Source organism: Bombus pascuorum, chromosome 7 (assembly GCF_905332965.1).
Source record: "Bombus pascuorum chromosome 7, iyBomPasc1.1, whole genome shotgun sequence".
In the NCBI taxonomy this organism is placed as follows: Eukaryota; Metazoa; Arthropoda; class Insecta; order Hymenoptera; family Apidae; genus Bombus; species Bombus pascuorum.
This window is the reverse complement of record NC_083494.1, coordinates 5,772,655-5,791,581: the sequence shown is the minus strand read 5'-3', so window position 1 is coordinate 5,791,581 and position 18,927 is coordinate 5,772,655. Positions and strand designations below refer to the sequence as shown.

Genomic DNA, 18,927 nt, shown 5'->3' with positions numbered 1-18,927 from the left:
ATTGCAAAACCGTGCAACATTTTAAACGGTTCCTCCGCAAACACAACACGAAAATGCATTGCCATTTTTCTCTGAATCATGTTTTTATGTTCGCTATGTTATTTTCCTTCCGGCGCGGGAATAGTTTTCAACTGCATTGCGCATACTAATCAATTTATATGGATGGAAGGGTACATTCCTATACATTGTAAGTCTTGGACGTTATTTCATAACTGCGCTCTTATGATCCTTCGTGTCTAGCTTAAAATTGCATAAATTATCACGCGATTACGATTTCCAAGAATTTTATTATCTATCGACCTTTTTTAGCTCTTTGTTTATGCAGAGAAATCTTTATACGACTAAGATACCAAACAATACGTTTTATTTAATTGATGTTGCATTAACGCAACATTTCATTTATCATTTTTTTCAACCAACTTATATCATTTTATTTCTTTCAAACGCTAAACAACATACACTTCGCTTATCTTCCAGCCAATCTACGTTAGAGGAATCTTATTTTTCTAATTTCGTTTTAGTGTTGCGAAAAAGGAATTCGAAATATTCCTCTCTTCCGATATCTTTCTCGTCACTGTTTCTTTTCCTGCCCAGATTTTTTCATTCCGTTGACTCATTCTTAAAGATTCATTCTGTAAAGTTCGGAGCTACTTGAATATCTACAGCAGCGTAATAAATTATTTTTCCTGTTTTCCAGATCACAGAAATTCTCTTCGCGTATTATCTGATTTATGTAGCGAGCTTCCACGCAAAGTAATTTACGCTGCGTTTACGTAACTTTTATGCGTTATTTCGTTACTCGATCTTTAACGAGTTAAGGTAACACCTAAATATCTGTATATTAATTAGAAAATATTAAAATCTATATCAATGTATATGTTATATCTAATAATGCAACGTACAAAAATATATAATTAATATGATCCAAAGTATCTACAAACTTTTGAAGAGACGTTAACGTTGACACTGTTAATTCTGATTTAGCATGCCATTATGTAACAAGTTTAATACGCTTATGAAATGTGGCGATTTTCTACGAAGACAATTTATGTCCTACAGGATCTTAGATGGTATTAAACGTAAGCACTTGAAACTTGTCAATGTTATGCAATTGTAAGAAACATTTTATTCAGTTCCGTAAGAAATATATACCGTAGTGAGAGATAAAAGTATTTGTACAGTCGATTTATTGCAGAAATAGAAAGAAATGTTATTGACTTTATGGGAGCAATCGATGTGCACGTTATATTTTGCACCAATGTTTCGTAGACGTTGCGGTCTACTTCTTCGTGAAAGAACATGTTATTGTATCTTACGTATCTACGGTCACTCGCAGTAATAAATATGCAGGAGCAAAAGTTAATCCATAAACGCTACGTAACATCGAGAAACATCTTTGTTAAATTACGCTTTCATAAATTGGAATTAGAAACACAAATGGCGTGAACCATCGGGAGGTCACACCTTTTTCTCTACCATCAGGCGGCGTGATCCACCGGTGGCTCACGCCAGGTTCAACGTGTTAATGACAATACAGATATCAATTAATAGCATCGTATCTTGCTCCTACAAAATGTTACAATCGCGTGTGAATTTTATCTCATTATCTTTTTGTATTTTTGTTTATTTTTCTACTTATTATTTCTTTGCATTTTTCTACTTATCACTTTCTTGTATATTTACTTCATCTTTTCATTTACATTGTACGAATATCTTCCTTCCTCGTTGTACATTTACTACAGCACATATTACAATTTACATAAAGTAATTTATTATAAAGTAATTGAGAAATTTGCAAATCTGTAACATAATCTAGATAACATAAGTTAAACTTGTTTATTTCAGTCGCGGAGATCGTATGCTTTTCGTGCTTCATCCTTTTCGTAAAAACGCAGTATTATTATTTTCTATGACTCGATTATTTATTTCAAAAATAATTTGTTTAAGGACTCGTAAAAATTATCCCATGCGCTATTAATTAACAACAGCAATTTATCAGGATGCGATAAATTATTGTCTGTTTGGAAACAATCGATTCACGGAACTTCGCTGACTGAGGGTTCTTTTACTCCAAGTCCATCAAGTCCACAAATATCTTTATCGCCTTTCTTTAATCCATTAAGTGCCAAGTAGTAAAATAGCAAACAAAAGTTACGGAAACGCGTAACGTTATCGCAAGGTATAAAGAACGTAACTTACGTATTGTTTCAACTTCGTAAAAAAAAAAGAAAAAAACGCATACTTTACAGAAGCCCGCCATGCAAATCAGAAACATTAAAGAAATTTTTATTATTTTCCTCTAAATATTTCAATCTGTTCGAATTTCATATCATCGAGGAGCTTGGCTGGAAGAAGAGACAATAGCGAAAAAATCTGAAGCAAATTGTTGGAATTTATGTCATAGAATAAATAAAGAAATGAAACCTTTGAACAGGTGCTTATAGGAATCGGAAGATTACAAAAAGTGTAATAGACTTCAATCATGTAAATTGACCAAAAAAGAATGACAGATGATATATTGGATAAACGCAACGGTGGTTCTTAATTGGCCAATGTTCTTTGAATATTTTCATTGCGTGTTTCAGACAGCATTTGATAAGTCAAACTCTCCGTTATTTTTAACGCGAGACATTCTCATAAACAGTGAAGAAAAATTAGCGAGCTCCTAGAACAGCGATTTCCTAGGCATTCTATAACCTTTTCTCAAAAGAATCACAGTGAGAAATACTCACGACCGTTACAAAAGAAAATACAGCGGAATGTGCTATAGCTAGAACGGACTAATTAGTTCTAGAATCTTGTTCATTGTAGTAGTGCCATTTCGCTTTATCATACGTAAAAATACATGTACATGTATATTGCACGTGCATATACACCGGTCCCTGGAAGTATTTAAACACTTATCACAGAAAATATATATGTCTATTGTATGTGCTATGCAAAATAACACATTCTTTTATATGCAAGTGCATATTTTTCTTTTTCCTTTTTTTTCTATTTCATAACACTGACTCATAATTTCATTAGCACTATAATAAGACACGACTACCGTGATTATTATACTGACAGAATTTGAAACCAATCTGGAGATGCACAGTAGCTCATGAAAGTATTTAATCACTCATTATACAAAAATTATATGTGTACACTAAATTGTGTGTATTATATACATAAAATTTTGTTGGCATTGTTATGAGATACTATTATCATGATTACTATATTGATAGAATTTGAGATCAATCTGGAGATGTACAGTAGCTCATGAAAGTATTTAATCACTCATTATACATAAAACTTTGTTGGCATTGTTATGAGACACGATTATCATAATTATTGTATTGATAAAATTTGAAACCGACCCAGAGACGTACAATGGCTCGTGAAAGTATTTAATTACTCATCACAGAAAAATTTAATGTATATACATATGTGTTTATATATATACATGTACGTGTTATATAGAGAAATGTGAATTAAATTGGAAGTGTAAATGGTAAATTGGTTCTTCGATTGCAGGAATGTCTCCGAGCCAAAATGGATTACATCAGAATTCGATGCAGATGGGGATGGCGGCGCAACACCACGGAGGACGGTGTAGCGTGACCGGTAACACGCAACAGCAAACGCAAAGTCAACAATTGGGCCTAGGCGAGCCGCAGAGATAAAAGAGACTTGCGATTCGGCGGCCCGTGCGCAAGATCCCGAGGTCGCACGATGTGCACGTAAACGGTGTTTAAAAACAGGAGGCAATGGTTTATAAAAGATCGACTGACTCGCCAGTGTTACACGCTGCGTAACCACGAGAGCGATTTATTAGCCGAGATTCACGCGCTCGTATCTCCTCATCCCTAGAAGAAGGACGCATGATTTTCCTGCAATGAAAACAAACAAAAAATCTCGTGCGCAAAGAAAGAAAAACGCAGATTAATTATTTAGGACGTGCACGTCTCTAGAAGAAAACAAGATCTCCCTTTGTCTCTAATAGAAAGGAATCCTCATCTCTATCCTCATTGAATTGCACGATATACGTACGTGGATCTCTAGAGTAGCCGATGCGACCCTCGTTTATTCTTGTTATTCTTTGATATATACATATATATATATATACATATATATGGTGTACATCGAAACACAATACGTCGATCATGATCGAGCCTCTTCAGGACCTCTCGAAAAGAAACAAAAAAAAAAGCTCTTCTCTTCTTCCGTCGAATTATTCTGGTGATATGAGTAAGAGAGGGGCGAAGGGGGAAGAAAGAAGGGAAAAAGAAAACACACGGAGAAGAAGGAAGAACACGAGAACGGAAGTTGCAAAGACTATTTTTTATTTTTTTCTTTCTCATTTCCTTTCCAAACGTGCTGCTGGGACGGTAGTTCCTATGGTTATGAAAGACAGCGATACTCTCCTTAGCGTTTATGAAATTAGTATGCGTCCAGAATGCCGCTTGATGTAAATGAGTAGCGAGAAGCCTCCTCCACCGTCCCGAGTATCTTCCTTGTTGTTTCTCGATCTACAGACTCGCGGCTAGATAGGAAACATTTGCGGTTCGTGGGCCGCGGAAGTCAATGAGAAATCGAATACCACTTCCACACCATAGTACAAAAAATTGCCGGCACTGGATAGCGCTTAGCGATGAATGTTAGTTTATGTCTATTTTATTTCCTTTTCTTTCTCCTTTTTTTCTCTTTCCTTGGTAGTCAAACAAGATACATTGTGAATATAATTCGATTCCGATTGACTATGAGTTGGAAAAAGGTTATTGTACTTGTATTTCTTGTCGTTTGTTTTGTTTTTGATGACGATCGAATTTGAAACAGAGACTTTTATGTAAAATCCGATCATTGTCGGTATTGTTTTATAATGATAGTAATAATATAAAATGTCTAACGAAAGATTGAAAAAGAAAAAAAAAAAAAGAATTGTTCATGCTCAACGTGACAAGAGCAATGAATAGAAACACGAGGCTAATATTATAATGAATGCGAAATTATGACGAATTATTATGTAAAAAATTGTAAAAAGGAATTTACTGATTATGTAATGTCCACTAAGTATTTATGTAAAGTTACTCGAAGAATTATATATGTATACATTTCTTAAAACGTCGTTTACACGAGAATATCACTTGCTCAGATAGTATATCCAGTGTAGGTCATTTTTGTTCTACGAGAAAAAGGCAGTGGAGCCATATTAGCTGAGCTGTTTCATCGTCAATTGAATTTATAAATAGGAATACAAATAGGAATTTCGTACTACTTCACATGTGAAATGATTTGATCCTAGAGTTCGTGTTATTCGCAGAAATTCTTGTATGACAGCTTATTGTAATTTACCTAACCAGTATATAATAAAACTGTTTTCCATTTCAATCAATCATTCTTACATAGATATCAGTAATTGATGACGTATATCTAAAGTTTAGTTTCATTTTCGTTCCGAACAATCTTTTTCTCACAATAGTTTACTTAATCTCGCGATGCATCTACTATCGATTCGTATTTAGTTTCAAACAAATGAAAGACATTTTATTATCCCTCTCTGAATAAACATATAGAATGTTGAAATACATCATCCAGTTGCAGATTTCTTACTTACAATAATTAATAAAGTCATAGTCTCGAAAGATACAAGGGACATTATGATCAGTATAATCTAATTTTTAAAGATGGAATAGTTCAAGTATTCGAGTTTCGCTGCAGCTTCATCATTATGCATTCATTTATGTAAATATGGTAGAAATGATGTTATGCGAAAATTGAGTATGAGATGTTTTTCTGTAAGGTATACGCTTTAATGTCTTTTTTTGTGTTTGTAACGTATAGATCAGTGTCGTATAATGTATTATAATTTATACGTTATTATATTTTTCTTTTGTGACCTGATCGTAAGATATATACGGTATATTAAAATTATGTATTGGTATGACAAAATATTTTTTTAGAAAAATTTTGTTCATTTTAAATATATAGAAATTTTCAAACACTGATCTAAACTATTATGAAAATACTATTATGTTATGAAACTCTTATTATTACTAAAATTATTATTATTGTTTATTTGACTATCAATGATAATAAATAATGTTTATGTACATAATTTTGAAAACTGATCTAAATAAAACATTAATAATGGTGCTTTCATAGTGCTTTTATATAATTTTACGTAATTCTCATTCACGCCCTTTGTACTTCGAACTTGGAAAGACAATTCGCTTGGATTCGCTTTAATATTAATGTATTATGTACATGTAATACAATGACCAATATATTAATAAATCCAAATACAAGCGACATAATTTGAATGTTACATCGCTATATAAATTATGAGATTAAAACTGTACAATGAGACTTTTTGTTACAATAATGGTAACATATTTTTATCACTTTTCCATTACAAAATATCGTAATGTCGACTAGTAAAAACAAAATTCTATAAATTATTAATATCCAATTACATATCTTTATATGCAACGCTGTTTGTTATATTTATGTCGGCTGCATAGAAAATATATATACAACATGTTTAGTATACAGTATTTGTGAAAAATTGGAAATCTCACTATGTGAAAGTCATATCTATCATGTTTCTACTCCTCTACCTAAACCAGACCACCTGTCCGGTACAGGTAAAAAATATCGATGCATAGCGGCTATGAAACGAGCTCGATATTCTTCTGGTGATATTATTGTTGGCAATTTTCCCTGGCCACCTAATATACCCGTTTTCTTCACCATTGTTTCTAACTTCTTGTCCCAAGTAAACGTTCGTATATAATCTGTAATTATAATAATAGTTCCAAGATATCTTGTATCTAGAAATGTTACATTCATAATTCTCTAAACTTACCTATTATACCTAGGACGAGTTCATCTGAATTTGGTTCTAAACCTACTAATAGTGAATAATCCATCACAGAATTATCAGCCAAGAATTTTGTATCTTGTTCAATAGCTCTATTTAAAACCGCTTTGGAATGTGATCTAATATAGAGCGGCGAATCGCAACTCACTAGAAATAATATCTTATATGTATTTGACTGAGAAATTTTTTATATATATATCTACATAAAATAATATTAGCACAACACCACTTACTGTTCAATAAATTTTCATCGAGCAATACAAGTTCTCCTTCGTGACACGTATCATCAGGATTTACAAGACGATTTCTCACTGATCCCTTCAAATCAAATTTGTCCGTTATCGTTCTCTTGTAAAATAAGTTCTCCATCACTAATACACTAGTTCGAAGTGCTGCATTTGTTGTATTGTTTTTAAAAGATACTCTGTAAACGCCGACTATCTTTCCCAACAATGTCGGCTGCTTAGTCTGTTGACATTTTTCCATATAGGAAAAGTAATTTGGTGCAAAATCATGAAATATTTGCATTTCTAGTTTAGACATCTCTTTTATAATAAACCTATCGTCTGTAACAAATAATGTATCAACCAAGAAAATTAATACATAGAGAAGTTTATTTCGTACTTTATTACGTAACGTAAACATATACGTATATTCATATAATATACCTCTACTTTTGCAGAAACTGCTTCCGCTTTTTCCACCTCTTGCAGCCCATTGTACACTTCGACATAAACTTCTTGTAAAACCATCCTCTCCACACGGTAAAACATTTTCTCTGAAAGCAGCAAATTGTGCAGCGAAATATATTCTACAATAGAAATTTGTCGTTGCGTCGTTAAATTGAACTTCGATGTAATTTTGTTGTTTTGTTGTTTTCTTGTCCTCATCCGTGTCTGCTGTCGTTGATGGATTTTGTATGCTAGAATCCGTATTTGAAATAGTTTTATCAGAGTCTAAGGGACTTGCAGGATTTGGACTATTTCCTCGGAAAAATGACAAAACAGATGGCCGCTTAAATTCTCCAGATTGGATCACATCAGGAAGATTCTCTTTATTTTCAGGGAATTTACGCTTATTCAAGGGACTGGGATTTAAATCAGGTCCTTTCGTCGTACGCATTAATTCCTGAAGTACATGTTTATAGTCGTGTGAATCTAGTGCATATGCGATTATAGATGAAGGCTCTGATTCATATACCACTATAGGTACAACTGATCTGTAAAACAAAAATATTTTAGAATATTAACTAATTATGTATAATTATTTTCGAACATACTAAATATATAGAAATGTTTTAATATAATCAACAAACCCAAGAGGAAGCAAATGATGTTCTAAAGTTCCTAAAGGATTTACTATTGGCTGAGTAACAGGAACGGAAGGTAATAGTTGTGATAGAATAGTCTTTTTCTTTTTCTTTTTATCTGGCATATCATCAAAAGTAATAGGCAGAACATCAGAATGTGATCTTTGATGCATTTTTGGAGATTCTTGAATGATAACAATGTCTTCGGGATTATTATTTTCTAAGACTTCGTTGTCTGAATTTTCTAAACCTTCCATTCCTTGTAAGTCATTTTGTGCAGCAGCAATGGCATCAACAGCATTATAGTCCGCTGACATAGGACTTAAATCTTCTAACTGCGATTCTGATGCAGTATCTTCTGTTATATATCCATCTGTATCAATTATACTATTACTTCCAGTCGTCAACGATCGTTCAGTAAATCGTCTTGGTCTTTCATCCTTCTTTTTAACGGACATTTCCAAGATATTTGCATTCCAAGTAAATACAACTTCTGATATTATTCGTTTGAGGATTACTATTCCATCTTCAATTCTAAACATTAGAGCTTGAACTTGCTTCTCAGATACTTTTCCTTCAAGTTTTTTGTTCTCCAAAGTGGGGGACGTCAATTTCAACTGAATTTCTTCAATTTTATTTTTGAAATACTGTTGATCCTTAGATAGCTGCTGTTTAACAGCATTTAAAATATCTATATCAGTTTGCAAAGTTGTCAATTTTTCTCGTATACAAGAAAAAACTTCATCTCCTTTCAATGCTATACTTTTCATCTCTTCTATCACGTCTGCATGTTGTTTTGGATCATACATAATATTTATCACCGGAGGTGGTAGTGAAATCTCCCATTGCGATATTTTTGTGTATTTAAACACAGCTAACATATTTTTCTTTGTGAAATATTGATAATGATCATGATGAAGTAAGTGTTGACAAGTGTCTGTTCCGCGTCTGGCGTACGCGCTTCCATGAAACCGTAGTTCCAAATACTTTGCAAAAGATAAAGACCAAGTATCATCCGACATTGGAACTACTGGTGAAACGCTTTTACATTTCATACACTTGCTCCACATTAAAATTTGGTTTGCATTCTCTTGAGAAAATGGATCGGTGCTCATTTCACTTAAACTAATATATATACATCCACCGTCGTGTGCAAATCGTCGGATATGATGAGCGATTTGTGCTCGACATGCTTGAGCAGGACATTTATATTCAGATGTTAAACAATAACGTTCCAAGAAACGTCCAAGCGCAATATCATTTCTTCCATATAAATCCATATTAACTACCCAAGGATTTACACAAAATGCTGGTGTATCATTATTACCAGTATGTGAGAAACTACAAAATAACACAGATAAACGTTGATGACTAGCAGGATCTAAACAATCGGGCCACATAGGAGGTTGTTCAGTTACTTCTGATTGTATCAGAATTTGTTTATCCGATAAAACATTATTCATTGGATATAAGCGACTACCACATGCTCTAAAATTGGCTAATAAAGCTTGTACCTTTCGGCTATCCACATCTGTAGTTAATCTCGCTTGAACAAATGGATGTTGTGGTTTTAATTTTAAATTCATTAATGGGTTTTCAGTTACAGACTGTTCTGTAAATACATTACCGGTTTTAATTTCTTTTACTTTATCCATAAATTGTACAGAATAAAAGATTTCTCTTGGGAAAAAACTTCGCAATATGCAATTTCTTCCTGTCTCAGTTTCTAAATAAGGAACAGAAAATTTTAAATAAGGCGATACGCTTAATATAGTGCCTTCTAATGCTTTCTTAAATTTATTTAATAATGGTAAATCGGCAACGCTCAAATGTTGTCCATTTGGACTAGTTTGACTAAAGACATCTTCTTCATCTTCATTTAAGTATTGATGAAGAGGATCACTACGATCGCTAATAGATTCACCATAAATACGTTTTTCTTCTGAGGCAACTTTATCTTTTATTTTTGATTTTTCAACTTCTTCTTTAATACTTTTATTCGCTTTTATAGTAGTCTTTCCACCAAATAATTCCACTGTACTATTTGTATCGTGCTTGTCATCTATATCAAGATCAGAACTATTATTTAAATTATCATTGTTTATTTTACTTGTTAGGCAATTCCCTGCAGCTTTTTCGTCAATTACAGAAGATTTTGTTTTGGACTTAAATAATTTTAAAGTATCATAAGGATCAATATCTTCAGATAATATAGAAGATATTTGTTTAATGGAGTTTGAAGACAACATATTCTCAGTCTGATATGAAACTATGTCTTTTATTGGTGTACCTTCATTTAATGAAAGTTCTATTTGTAGACATAGTTTATCGCTTGATATACTTCCAGAATCTTCCTGAACTTCTGATACTTTTAAAATTTCCTGACTCTCTGTATATTCTTTGCAATGACCCAATAATAAATCATTTTCTTCGCTAGCTTTAGCATGTAATATTTTATTGGTTTCTTGAAAGTCTTTGAAATCTTTGCACGTTTCATCCAAAAATGGATTATCTTTAGACGATGGTGGTCTTGCAAATTCATCCATAAGAAATGACTTTTCGAGACGCCAAGAATAAGCAGCAAAAATCATCATTGAAGTCACATTCTTTACTTTTTTTAATTCTGTTTGAGAACCACCTCGTAACAAGATTGTAGCTCCTAAATGTGGATTTGCACATCCCTCAAAGTACATTAACGTTTTAATACCATCTAAAAAAAAAGGAAATAAGATATTAAGGTTTAGTTTATTAAAGAAAAATTTAATAGAGGGAAAAATTGTAATATTTTATTACTCACTTTTATCATTTGAAAAGTTTCGCAAATAAAATTTTTTACATGTACCAAGCATATACCTCGCACTTATGTGTGCATCAATAGTATTCACGATATTAGCACCTGTACACCGTGCAATCCTTTCAAGAACACTAAGTTTTACATTCAAAACAAGTGTTACCCCACATTCTCTGAGTCTATCTTGTGCTAATCTTGAAACAGAACGATGTACCAGTACAACATCTGGTCCAAGTGCGGTAATCCTAGCAACTGTGTGACCCAAATATTCATTTTCCTACAAAACAATATTTTTCTGATATATTTATGATGTGAAAATAATAGTATTATTAAATTTTTTTTCATACTTGTAACATCACAGGTTCTAAACTTAATAATTTTCCTTCTACGCGTTGATACATGAGTCCACACTGAAGTAATAAAATTTTTGGATGAGCTATCATTGCGTTCATTCCTCTATGTGCAACATTTTTCGTACAAACTACACCAGACACAATTTCACAATCATCTCTACTTCCGCCAGGACATTTTTTTACTTGTACATATTGTCGAATATCCAAATCGTCCACATTATGATTTAAATCTGGTCTAACAAAATCAATAATTTGATGGGCGATGGGAAGTATTACTTTTGACCAACTTTGTGATAAACCTTCTTTATTAAGAAGTTGCTTAATTAGTGAATCTTCATGTTGCTTGTACGAAGATCTATAATTAAATATGATTAAATATAAATGTTATTATCGTTGTTAATATATATTTGATACTCACGTTAGACATTCATATGCATGTAGTTCTCCAAACACAGTTCGCAAATTTGTTGGTTTATGCCAACCATTCTTTTCTTTAAATTCTTGTACTTGTAGTGTATCATTTAAAAGATCATCAGCGATCTTGAAATTACACTTATGTGATTTTACTGTGACTTCCTTCTGTTCAATAATACCATCACTACTATCTACAGAAATTGTAGTTAAGTCTTCCGATGTAGGTCTTTTTAATGTAACAGTAGATGCTTCTAAGTTTAAATCTAAGTAAAAACTTGAACTAGATGATGGTAAACGTCCAGTTGTTTGTTGTATTGAATTCGAAGGTTTAGTTTCACTTTCTGAATCTAAAATTTACATATGTTAACAATTTTATATGTACAAAATAGTTTATATAAATATTTCATGTTACCAGTTGTTGAATCATGTTGTGGGATAGTTTTTACCCATGCTGGTTCCTGAGCATCACAAGTATTTTGAGTTTCAATTAACAAATCCATACTTTGCATATTTGATAATTTGACTGGCTTAAATATAGTTGTTGTATCACTAAATATATTGTCAGCAACTACTGGTTCTATGAATCCAGCTTCCAGCAATGCCTGGCCTATAGCAGTAGCTTGCACTCTATAAAATATTACATTTCAATAATCGTTGTTCTTTTTATTATACTTTCTCTTAAATTTGTTTTAGCTTTACCGAGTAGCTGCTTTATTTTGTGCTATCATCCAATTTACTAATTCATTGGCCAGAAAGCAATTATGATAACTTTTTAGTCTAACTCTATGTGTTTGTAAGATAATTGCTTGACTGGATCTAAATAATTCTTCATAAATCATTCTCAAAGAAGCTGAATTTTGTAAGACAATAGAACGTTCCTGTGATGTTAAGTAACTAGTTGTTGGCCTGAAAATCATATTTCACAAATCTTAAATCATATTAAATTATAACATTTAGCTAGATACATTAGAGACATTTGCTAGAGACAACTAAAAATATACCGTCCAATAGCATATTTTTCTTCCATATATCCTATACTTGGTTTCCTATAGATTGAACTTTCATCTTCTACTGATTCATTTGAACATTTCTGTGTGACAGGTGGTGAATTATTTCCATATTTAACTTGCAGGTCTTCTTGCAATGCCTTTAAATCTGCTGATAGATCGCTTCTCATGTCTGATGATTGTAAATAAGATAAAACTACTTTGCAACAATATGTACATACTCTGAGATCACCTATTACAAAAAGATTATTATTATCAAGTGCAAATAAATACAATAAAAAATAACCATTTATCATTTATATACCGGTGCATCCCATAACTTTTCCAGGAATCTGATCAGAGCAACATTTCGAACAGAATATTTGTCCACAAACACGACAATGATGTCTTCTGCGAAAAGTTGTAAATCGTTCACCACATTCATAACACTGCTTGCTTACACTATCTGGCATCCAATAACTTCTTAATTGAGAATCTTTGTACGAGCGTAAGTTCTACATTAAATTAACAACATTAATATCATTAGTACTTCAAATAATTTATACCACTTAATATTCTTAAGGCAGGTTTCATTACTTACATTACTTTTCAAAGCTACAATATTACTAATACGTTTCAATACATTTGGTAAACTTCTTCCTTCACGAGTATCTAATGGAAAATTCATCATACTTGAACTGTCATCTTCAGGTGATTTTTCAGTACTTTCTGACTGTTTCCAAGATTCAGAATCAGACGAGCTTTGTTCTTCATTGGTAGTAGAAGAGATTGTAGAATCATCAACATTTTGTGAACCTAAAAATTAAGCATGTATATTATATATATATTGTTAATTTAAATATTCATACTTTAGCTTGTATTTATACATACTAAAGTGTAAGCCACAAGTAAATTAAGTTATTCCAAGTTGTGATACTGAAGAAAATATATTGTAATACAATAATTAAATATCTTACTTTTAGTGAAGTTAAAAAATTTGGAAAATAGAGAAGCTACAACAGGTTGGCTTTCCTCAGGACTTAACGGAGCGAACTCCGTAAGTTTAGACGGTGAATTCATATTTTTGTTCATTTTGTTCAATGCTATCTTCCAATAAACATTTTTAGGATGAACTTTTCACTAGACACTATCTTCGTATCTACGTCGACCAACGTATACGATTAAAAGATTTTGACAGGAATGTCAGATGTTTGCGTACCTAAATCATAATACACTTACGCTTGCTACAGATGGCACTGTACACAATGTGCAAAAATTAAAAATATAGCATTACTTCATCTACATATAGGCTTGACATTTCACATATCAACTTTATTAAAATTTGTTTATAATTCGTCAGCGAATTTTTATATAAATTCATATTTTTGAGAAAATAATTAGAAAAATAGAACGTTTAAAAATTATTTTAATTATCAAGTATTGTAAAAAGCACTATACTTTGGATATTTTATATATTTTTTCATATTATGTGCATTCTGTGCAATTTTACACCCGAATTTTTTATAAATGTATAAAAATACGCGGGCTATTTATGATTTAACTTAAAACATAAATGTTTCATAAAATTATTAAAAATTCTTATGAACAAAGTATTTAAGTTTGATGTATTTTATTTAAAAATTTGTATAAATACCATTTCACACAAATTATACTTGATGCTGCTAAATATATCACATGTGTATTCGATATAACATCATTATCTATCCATTATAGTACGATAACATACTTCTATTACATTGTTAGTAGTAAGTGTATAAAATATGTTTTTTAAATTGATATATACATTGTCTAAATTGCATCGTAATTTTGTTTATTTTTGCAATTAATCTAATTTTTATGCAAAGCTTATAAGAAATTTGCACAACATTTTATTATACATATGTACGAAAGATACAAATAAAGATACGATAATAAAAAAAAGATTGAGAAATAAAATTTAATATTTAACTTGAAATTAGGGAAACATTAAGTAAATATTTTTGATTGTCTCGTACATAAACTATCATGAATATAATAACATGAGGTGGAGAACGTGTAAGGTGTTATTAAAGTACTCGGTACTTTAACTTCATCAGTGTTTATTTCGATGACTAGTGTGCATCGTTTTAGCTCGGGCTACGTAAGGTCGAGCTATCGATATCGGTACAGATCAGATACTGACTCGATACTCGTATCTACAGTATGGGACCGATTTATAGAGAATTCACAAAATTGTTATAAACCTGGTCCATACATTACTTTTGTATAAAAAATCGTGGGAAAAAACCATGCGATAAAACTATCAACAAGTTCGGATTTATTACCACAAAAAACTTGTCAAGTAAAAAATTGTAAAGAATTTTATTTACAGAAAATTTACAGAACTACGAAAATCTGTCCAAGATGCGGGAAATATGTATGCGGCAAATGTACATTTGATAATAAGATAATTTGTAAAAAATGCAGCGAAGTTGAATAAGATATATCTTTATATAAATAGAAGCATAATTTTATTTAAGTCTATAATTGAAATTAAACAAAAGTAAATTTGGACGAAATTTTATGAAAGTTCATCTTTTTATATACATTCAGTTATAAATTAACCATTATGTAAGCTAAATCATAAAAACTATTACTTTCTTAATTACCGGTCATTTTGACCGGATACGGTAGGGATAGGTATACACAAAGTGTCAGTAGATTTAGTGTTAAACCATGGAAAAGCTGGGGACGGAAAATTAGTATATAAAGACTAGACGCGGTTTCAGGTCGGACTACGTAACATGACGCACGTCGAACTCACGCGATGTCGATACTGATCGAATACTGACTCGATACTCACTCTGGAGATTTTCCTCGTTTCCCTTTATATATGCCGAGGTCCTCGAAAGAGAAAGTTTTCTTCCGAGGTAGGGATGGAAAAACCTGTAGATTCCAGGGTTTATTCTTTTACAACGTAACACATGCCAACATATGCGTTTCAACCCTAAAATTTTCTCTACGGCCATGTGCCGCTACAAATATTATTACACAATTTTTCAAATATCTATATCTATGACAATTTATACTCTAATTTATACTTAAAAAAGATATAACTAAAATGGTTGAAACATAATTTACAGTGTGTTGATTCTGTATAATTAATTTACATTTATAAATACTTAGTATTACTTAAATTAATATTCTTTTTCTTGTAACTATATTTAGAATCTTTTTTTTCAATATAATATGTACTGCTGTATAACGAATACAGAATACATGTTACCTTTAAAACTATACATGTATATATGGTCCTTAACGGATTGATCAGACAGTGACAAATCATTTCATTTGATATACATGGATCTAATTCTTAAAAAGATTAAACTGTTCATAAGCAATAAGATTAAAGTTAATGGCTCTATATGCATCTAGTTAAAGTTTCTACAACTCATATGCTTTAAGAGATCGGTTTTGATTGTGAATGTGATTTGTTTACATATTAGTAACTAATTAGTAATTAATTAGTAATCGAAAGATTTCTGTCTATTTAAATACATATTTCTTCTAGTGAAATTTAAATATTATGTAGAAATATAGATAGTAAAAAACATCGTTTTTGAAGAATATGCTATTCGTTATAAATTTTGTTAATTTTTCGGATATTTATTTAAAACTATTTTTTAAATAATAACAATCACAGTCAGTATAGTTATTTATTCTATCTAAACATTAAAACAATGAAAAGAATTTATGTAAAAAAGATAACTTATTTTTCACACTATAAGCAATTTAATTTTGCGCTAGAATCGCCTGTATGCAAGTAACCCGCTATACAGCAGCGTAGGCATTTAACCGAATAATAGAGAATGTCCAGTGATAGATCACGATGTTATTCGTCATTCGTCACATTTTAGTACAAGAAGTTTTTTCATTGTTTTAACATCTAAAATCACTCCCTATAAGTAGCTCGCATATATTTTTTAACTTCTATATAATTTAAACTATATATATGTCGGAGATGAAAGGACACCGGGCCCCCCGTTGGAGTTACTTGGAAAATCTCAATACCGTAGCATTTACGAAATAACCCAAACACAGTCATTCGAAACTTGAGACAATGAGCTTAGGCTTGAGGCGACAACCGGTCGCCGAAGCGTAGCCACGGTCACGGGATGAACGTTCCACCTAACAGAAATATGAAGTTACATAGCTTTCCTTTAAAGAATTGGCAGTGCCGACACTTGACAATAAAACATTCCAACGGCCCCTCGGCTCGTCACACACAGACAACATTCTTTGGGTAAGATGATCGCCAGATGCCGATGCATCATTCACAGTTTATGTTCAGATAACCTGAGGAACCGCTACAAATCTTAGGACTTAGTTAACTAAAGTCCTTCAGATTGACAGTCTTTATTCTATCAGTTCGTAAATCTGTCACCTATTGCGGGAAGATATGAGAGATCTGATTTGCTCACTTACGACGCTTCCTGCTAGGAACTTTCTCTCAAGGGCGGCTAGCATCCTTTTCTAACCGCCAACATAGAAATTAACCAATTAACAGCAACGTCTATTTCCCTCACCCTCCGTGCGGAGGCTTTCTTTGACGAATCCGATGATCTCGTGCCCTTAGGCACATCCCATCATAGTTTTCCTCTGCAACGTCGTCGTGACGGAAAGTCATTCTCTTTCTGGCAGTCTCATTAGCCATACGCCTAGTGTGTTTGTACGATCGGTGAATAATCTACGTCTTAGCAAAGAGCTAATCAAGCGATCCTTGTATCACGAGTAGTAAGTCGAGTCCGACTTAGACTTCGAAGCAAAGTATATTCGTTATCCCGTGAACCGTGGATTCGCTATATCGAACCTAGGGTCATTGTCATTAGCGTCTAGTTACCGCGGCCGCTTGTCAATCGTGTACCAACTATATCAATGTAATAAACGTTTGTGCAACAACAATGAACAATACCGGCGAAGACTCATTACACGCCCCTAACGCTAACCCGACATATATATACAAAATATTTCTCTAAAGGTACAAAGAATAATGAGTAACAAATAGGAAGGAGAAATAAGTACTTAAGCATTTGTTATCGATGAATATATTTCTTTATTCGCATAACAATTTTCTTAACAATAATTATTGAGATAAGTTTTTATCTAAATAATAATTCCAATATATTTCAGTTTCGATTATGTTCATATTGTGCACTTTCGTTTCGCTTTATTAAGTCAGGGCCGGCGCAAGACAGGTTCAGCACGTTCGCCGAAAACTGGCCTCGCGTTTTGAGAGGCCCCGCGGTCTACGAAAATTACTCAATTAAAAAACACCAATTTTGATTAACCTTTTACAGAATGATGATACCATTAACAAATGCAAGACATTTTTTTAGTAACGATGATTCAGTTTAAAGAATTGACAAACATCATCAAAGTTCAGTGTAACTCCATAAAGTTCTCATATCCTGGAAACTACTTTAGATAAAAAAATCCAGGCGCTTTCAGAGAAATGTACTTTTTAGAGAATTTAAACTACATCAATAGTTTTTTGTAAAAATCATACATGATTACAGATTTTGTACTTTCATTGAATTTTTTGCTCCTTGAAAGTGAATTATGCATGCGAAAAAATATTACTTGGATTTGTTTAAAAAATTGCTTACAAAAAATATGTAATATGTAACATAATTTGTAAATAAATAATTCCTCGTTGTAAAATTTAAATGTAGGATTTGAATGTGTATTCAGATCCCGCAAAATTTTTGAACCCAGCCGTGTATTAAGTTATAAGTACATAATAATAGCAGAGAATATAATGTGAACAGCATTTTATTTAATTAACATACATATTCAAATTTGAATAAAATATAATTTTACAGATATTAGACATTAAAATTTTGTTTGAAACATCATTTTACTACAATTATTGTATGAATGAAACATAATATCAATAGCATAACAAAATAAATATTGCTTGACTAACCTATATCAACCCTCAATTGGCTATCAGCGGCGTTGAGAAAGGTATAGAATATAAATTGAAACTATTATTCGTAGAATTAGAGTTAAGAAATTCAGATCAGCTAAGTTAAGAAACTCAATTCTAATCTGATCTAAACTGAGTGGTCGCCTACTATACAGACACATATATAACCTAACACAAATATAAATGTACTTATATAAGGATCAATATAATTACATAACCAAACATGTTTTAATATGAAATTATG

General features: G+C 32.0%; 2 protein-coding genes across 3 annotated transcripts in view; one reads left to right on the top strand and one right to left on the bottom strand.

Annotated features, from left to right (window-relative positions):
- Positions 1–6,141, top strand: part of LOC132909274 (UBA-like domain-containing protein 2) — an 82,375-nt gene extending 76,234 nt beyond the window's left edge. Inside the window, exons 4-5 of one of the 2 annotated variants that reach the window (XM_060964015.1) lie at positions 698–819; positions 3,517–3,602. In XM_060964015.1, coding sequence (XP_060819998.1) covers positions 698–777 — 80 coding nt within the window. In that variant the 3' untranslated portion in view covers positions 778–819; positions 3,517–3,602. Of the gene's footprint in view, positions 1–697; positions 820–3,516 lie in introns of both variants that reach the window. The other variant, XM_060964014.1, reaches the window with a different exon arrangement.
- Positions 5,946–13,957, bottom strand: LOC132909226 (1-phosphatidylinositol 3-phosphate 5-kinase). Its single transcript, XM_060963909.1, has 14 exons — positions 13,693–13,957; positions 13,317–13,531; positions 13,041–13,230; positions 12,731–12,968; positions 12,429–12,635; positions 12,142–12,356; positions 11,734–12,076; positions 11,310–11,670; positions 10,969–11,239; positions 8,178–10,881; positions 7,531–8,081; positions 7,096–7,428; positions 6,848–7,009; positions 5,946–6,776 (listed from the first exon to the last, which is right to left on the bottom strand). The coding sequence occupies exons 1-14, from the start codon at positions 13,805–13,807 to the stop codon at positions 6,580–6,582; spliced, it is 6,102 nt and encodes a 2,033-aa protein (XP_060819892.1). The 5' UTR covers positions 13,808–13,957; the 3' UTR covers positions 5,946–6,579.
- Positions 13,958–18,927: the final 4,970 nt, after the last annotated feature.

What these genes read in the sequence shown, in the direction of transcription:
- LOC132909226 (XM_060963909.1), bottom strand. Translation starts at nt 13,807, where the DNA reads ATGAACAAAAATATGAATTCACCGTCTAAACTTACGGAGTTCGCTCCG. An exon ending in TTGTAGCTTTGAAAAGTAAT is followed by an intron (nt 13,231 to 13,316) that starts GTAAGTAATGAA and finishes AATTTAATGTAG; the next exon opens with AACTTACGCTCGTACAAAGA. An exon ending in AAAAGTTATGGGATGCACCG is followed by an intron (nt 12,969 to 13,040) that starts GTATATAAATGA and finishes TTTTTGTAATAG; the next exon opens with GTGATCTCAGAGTATGTACA.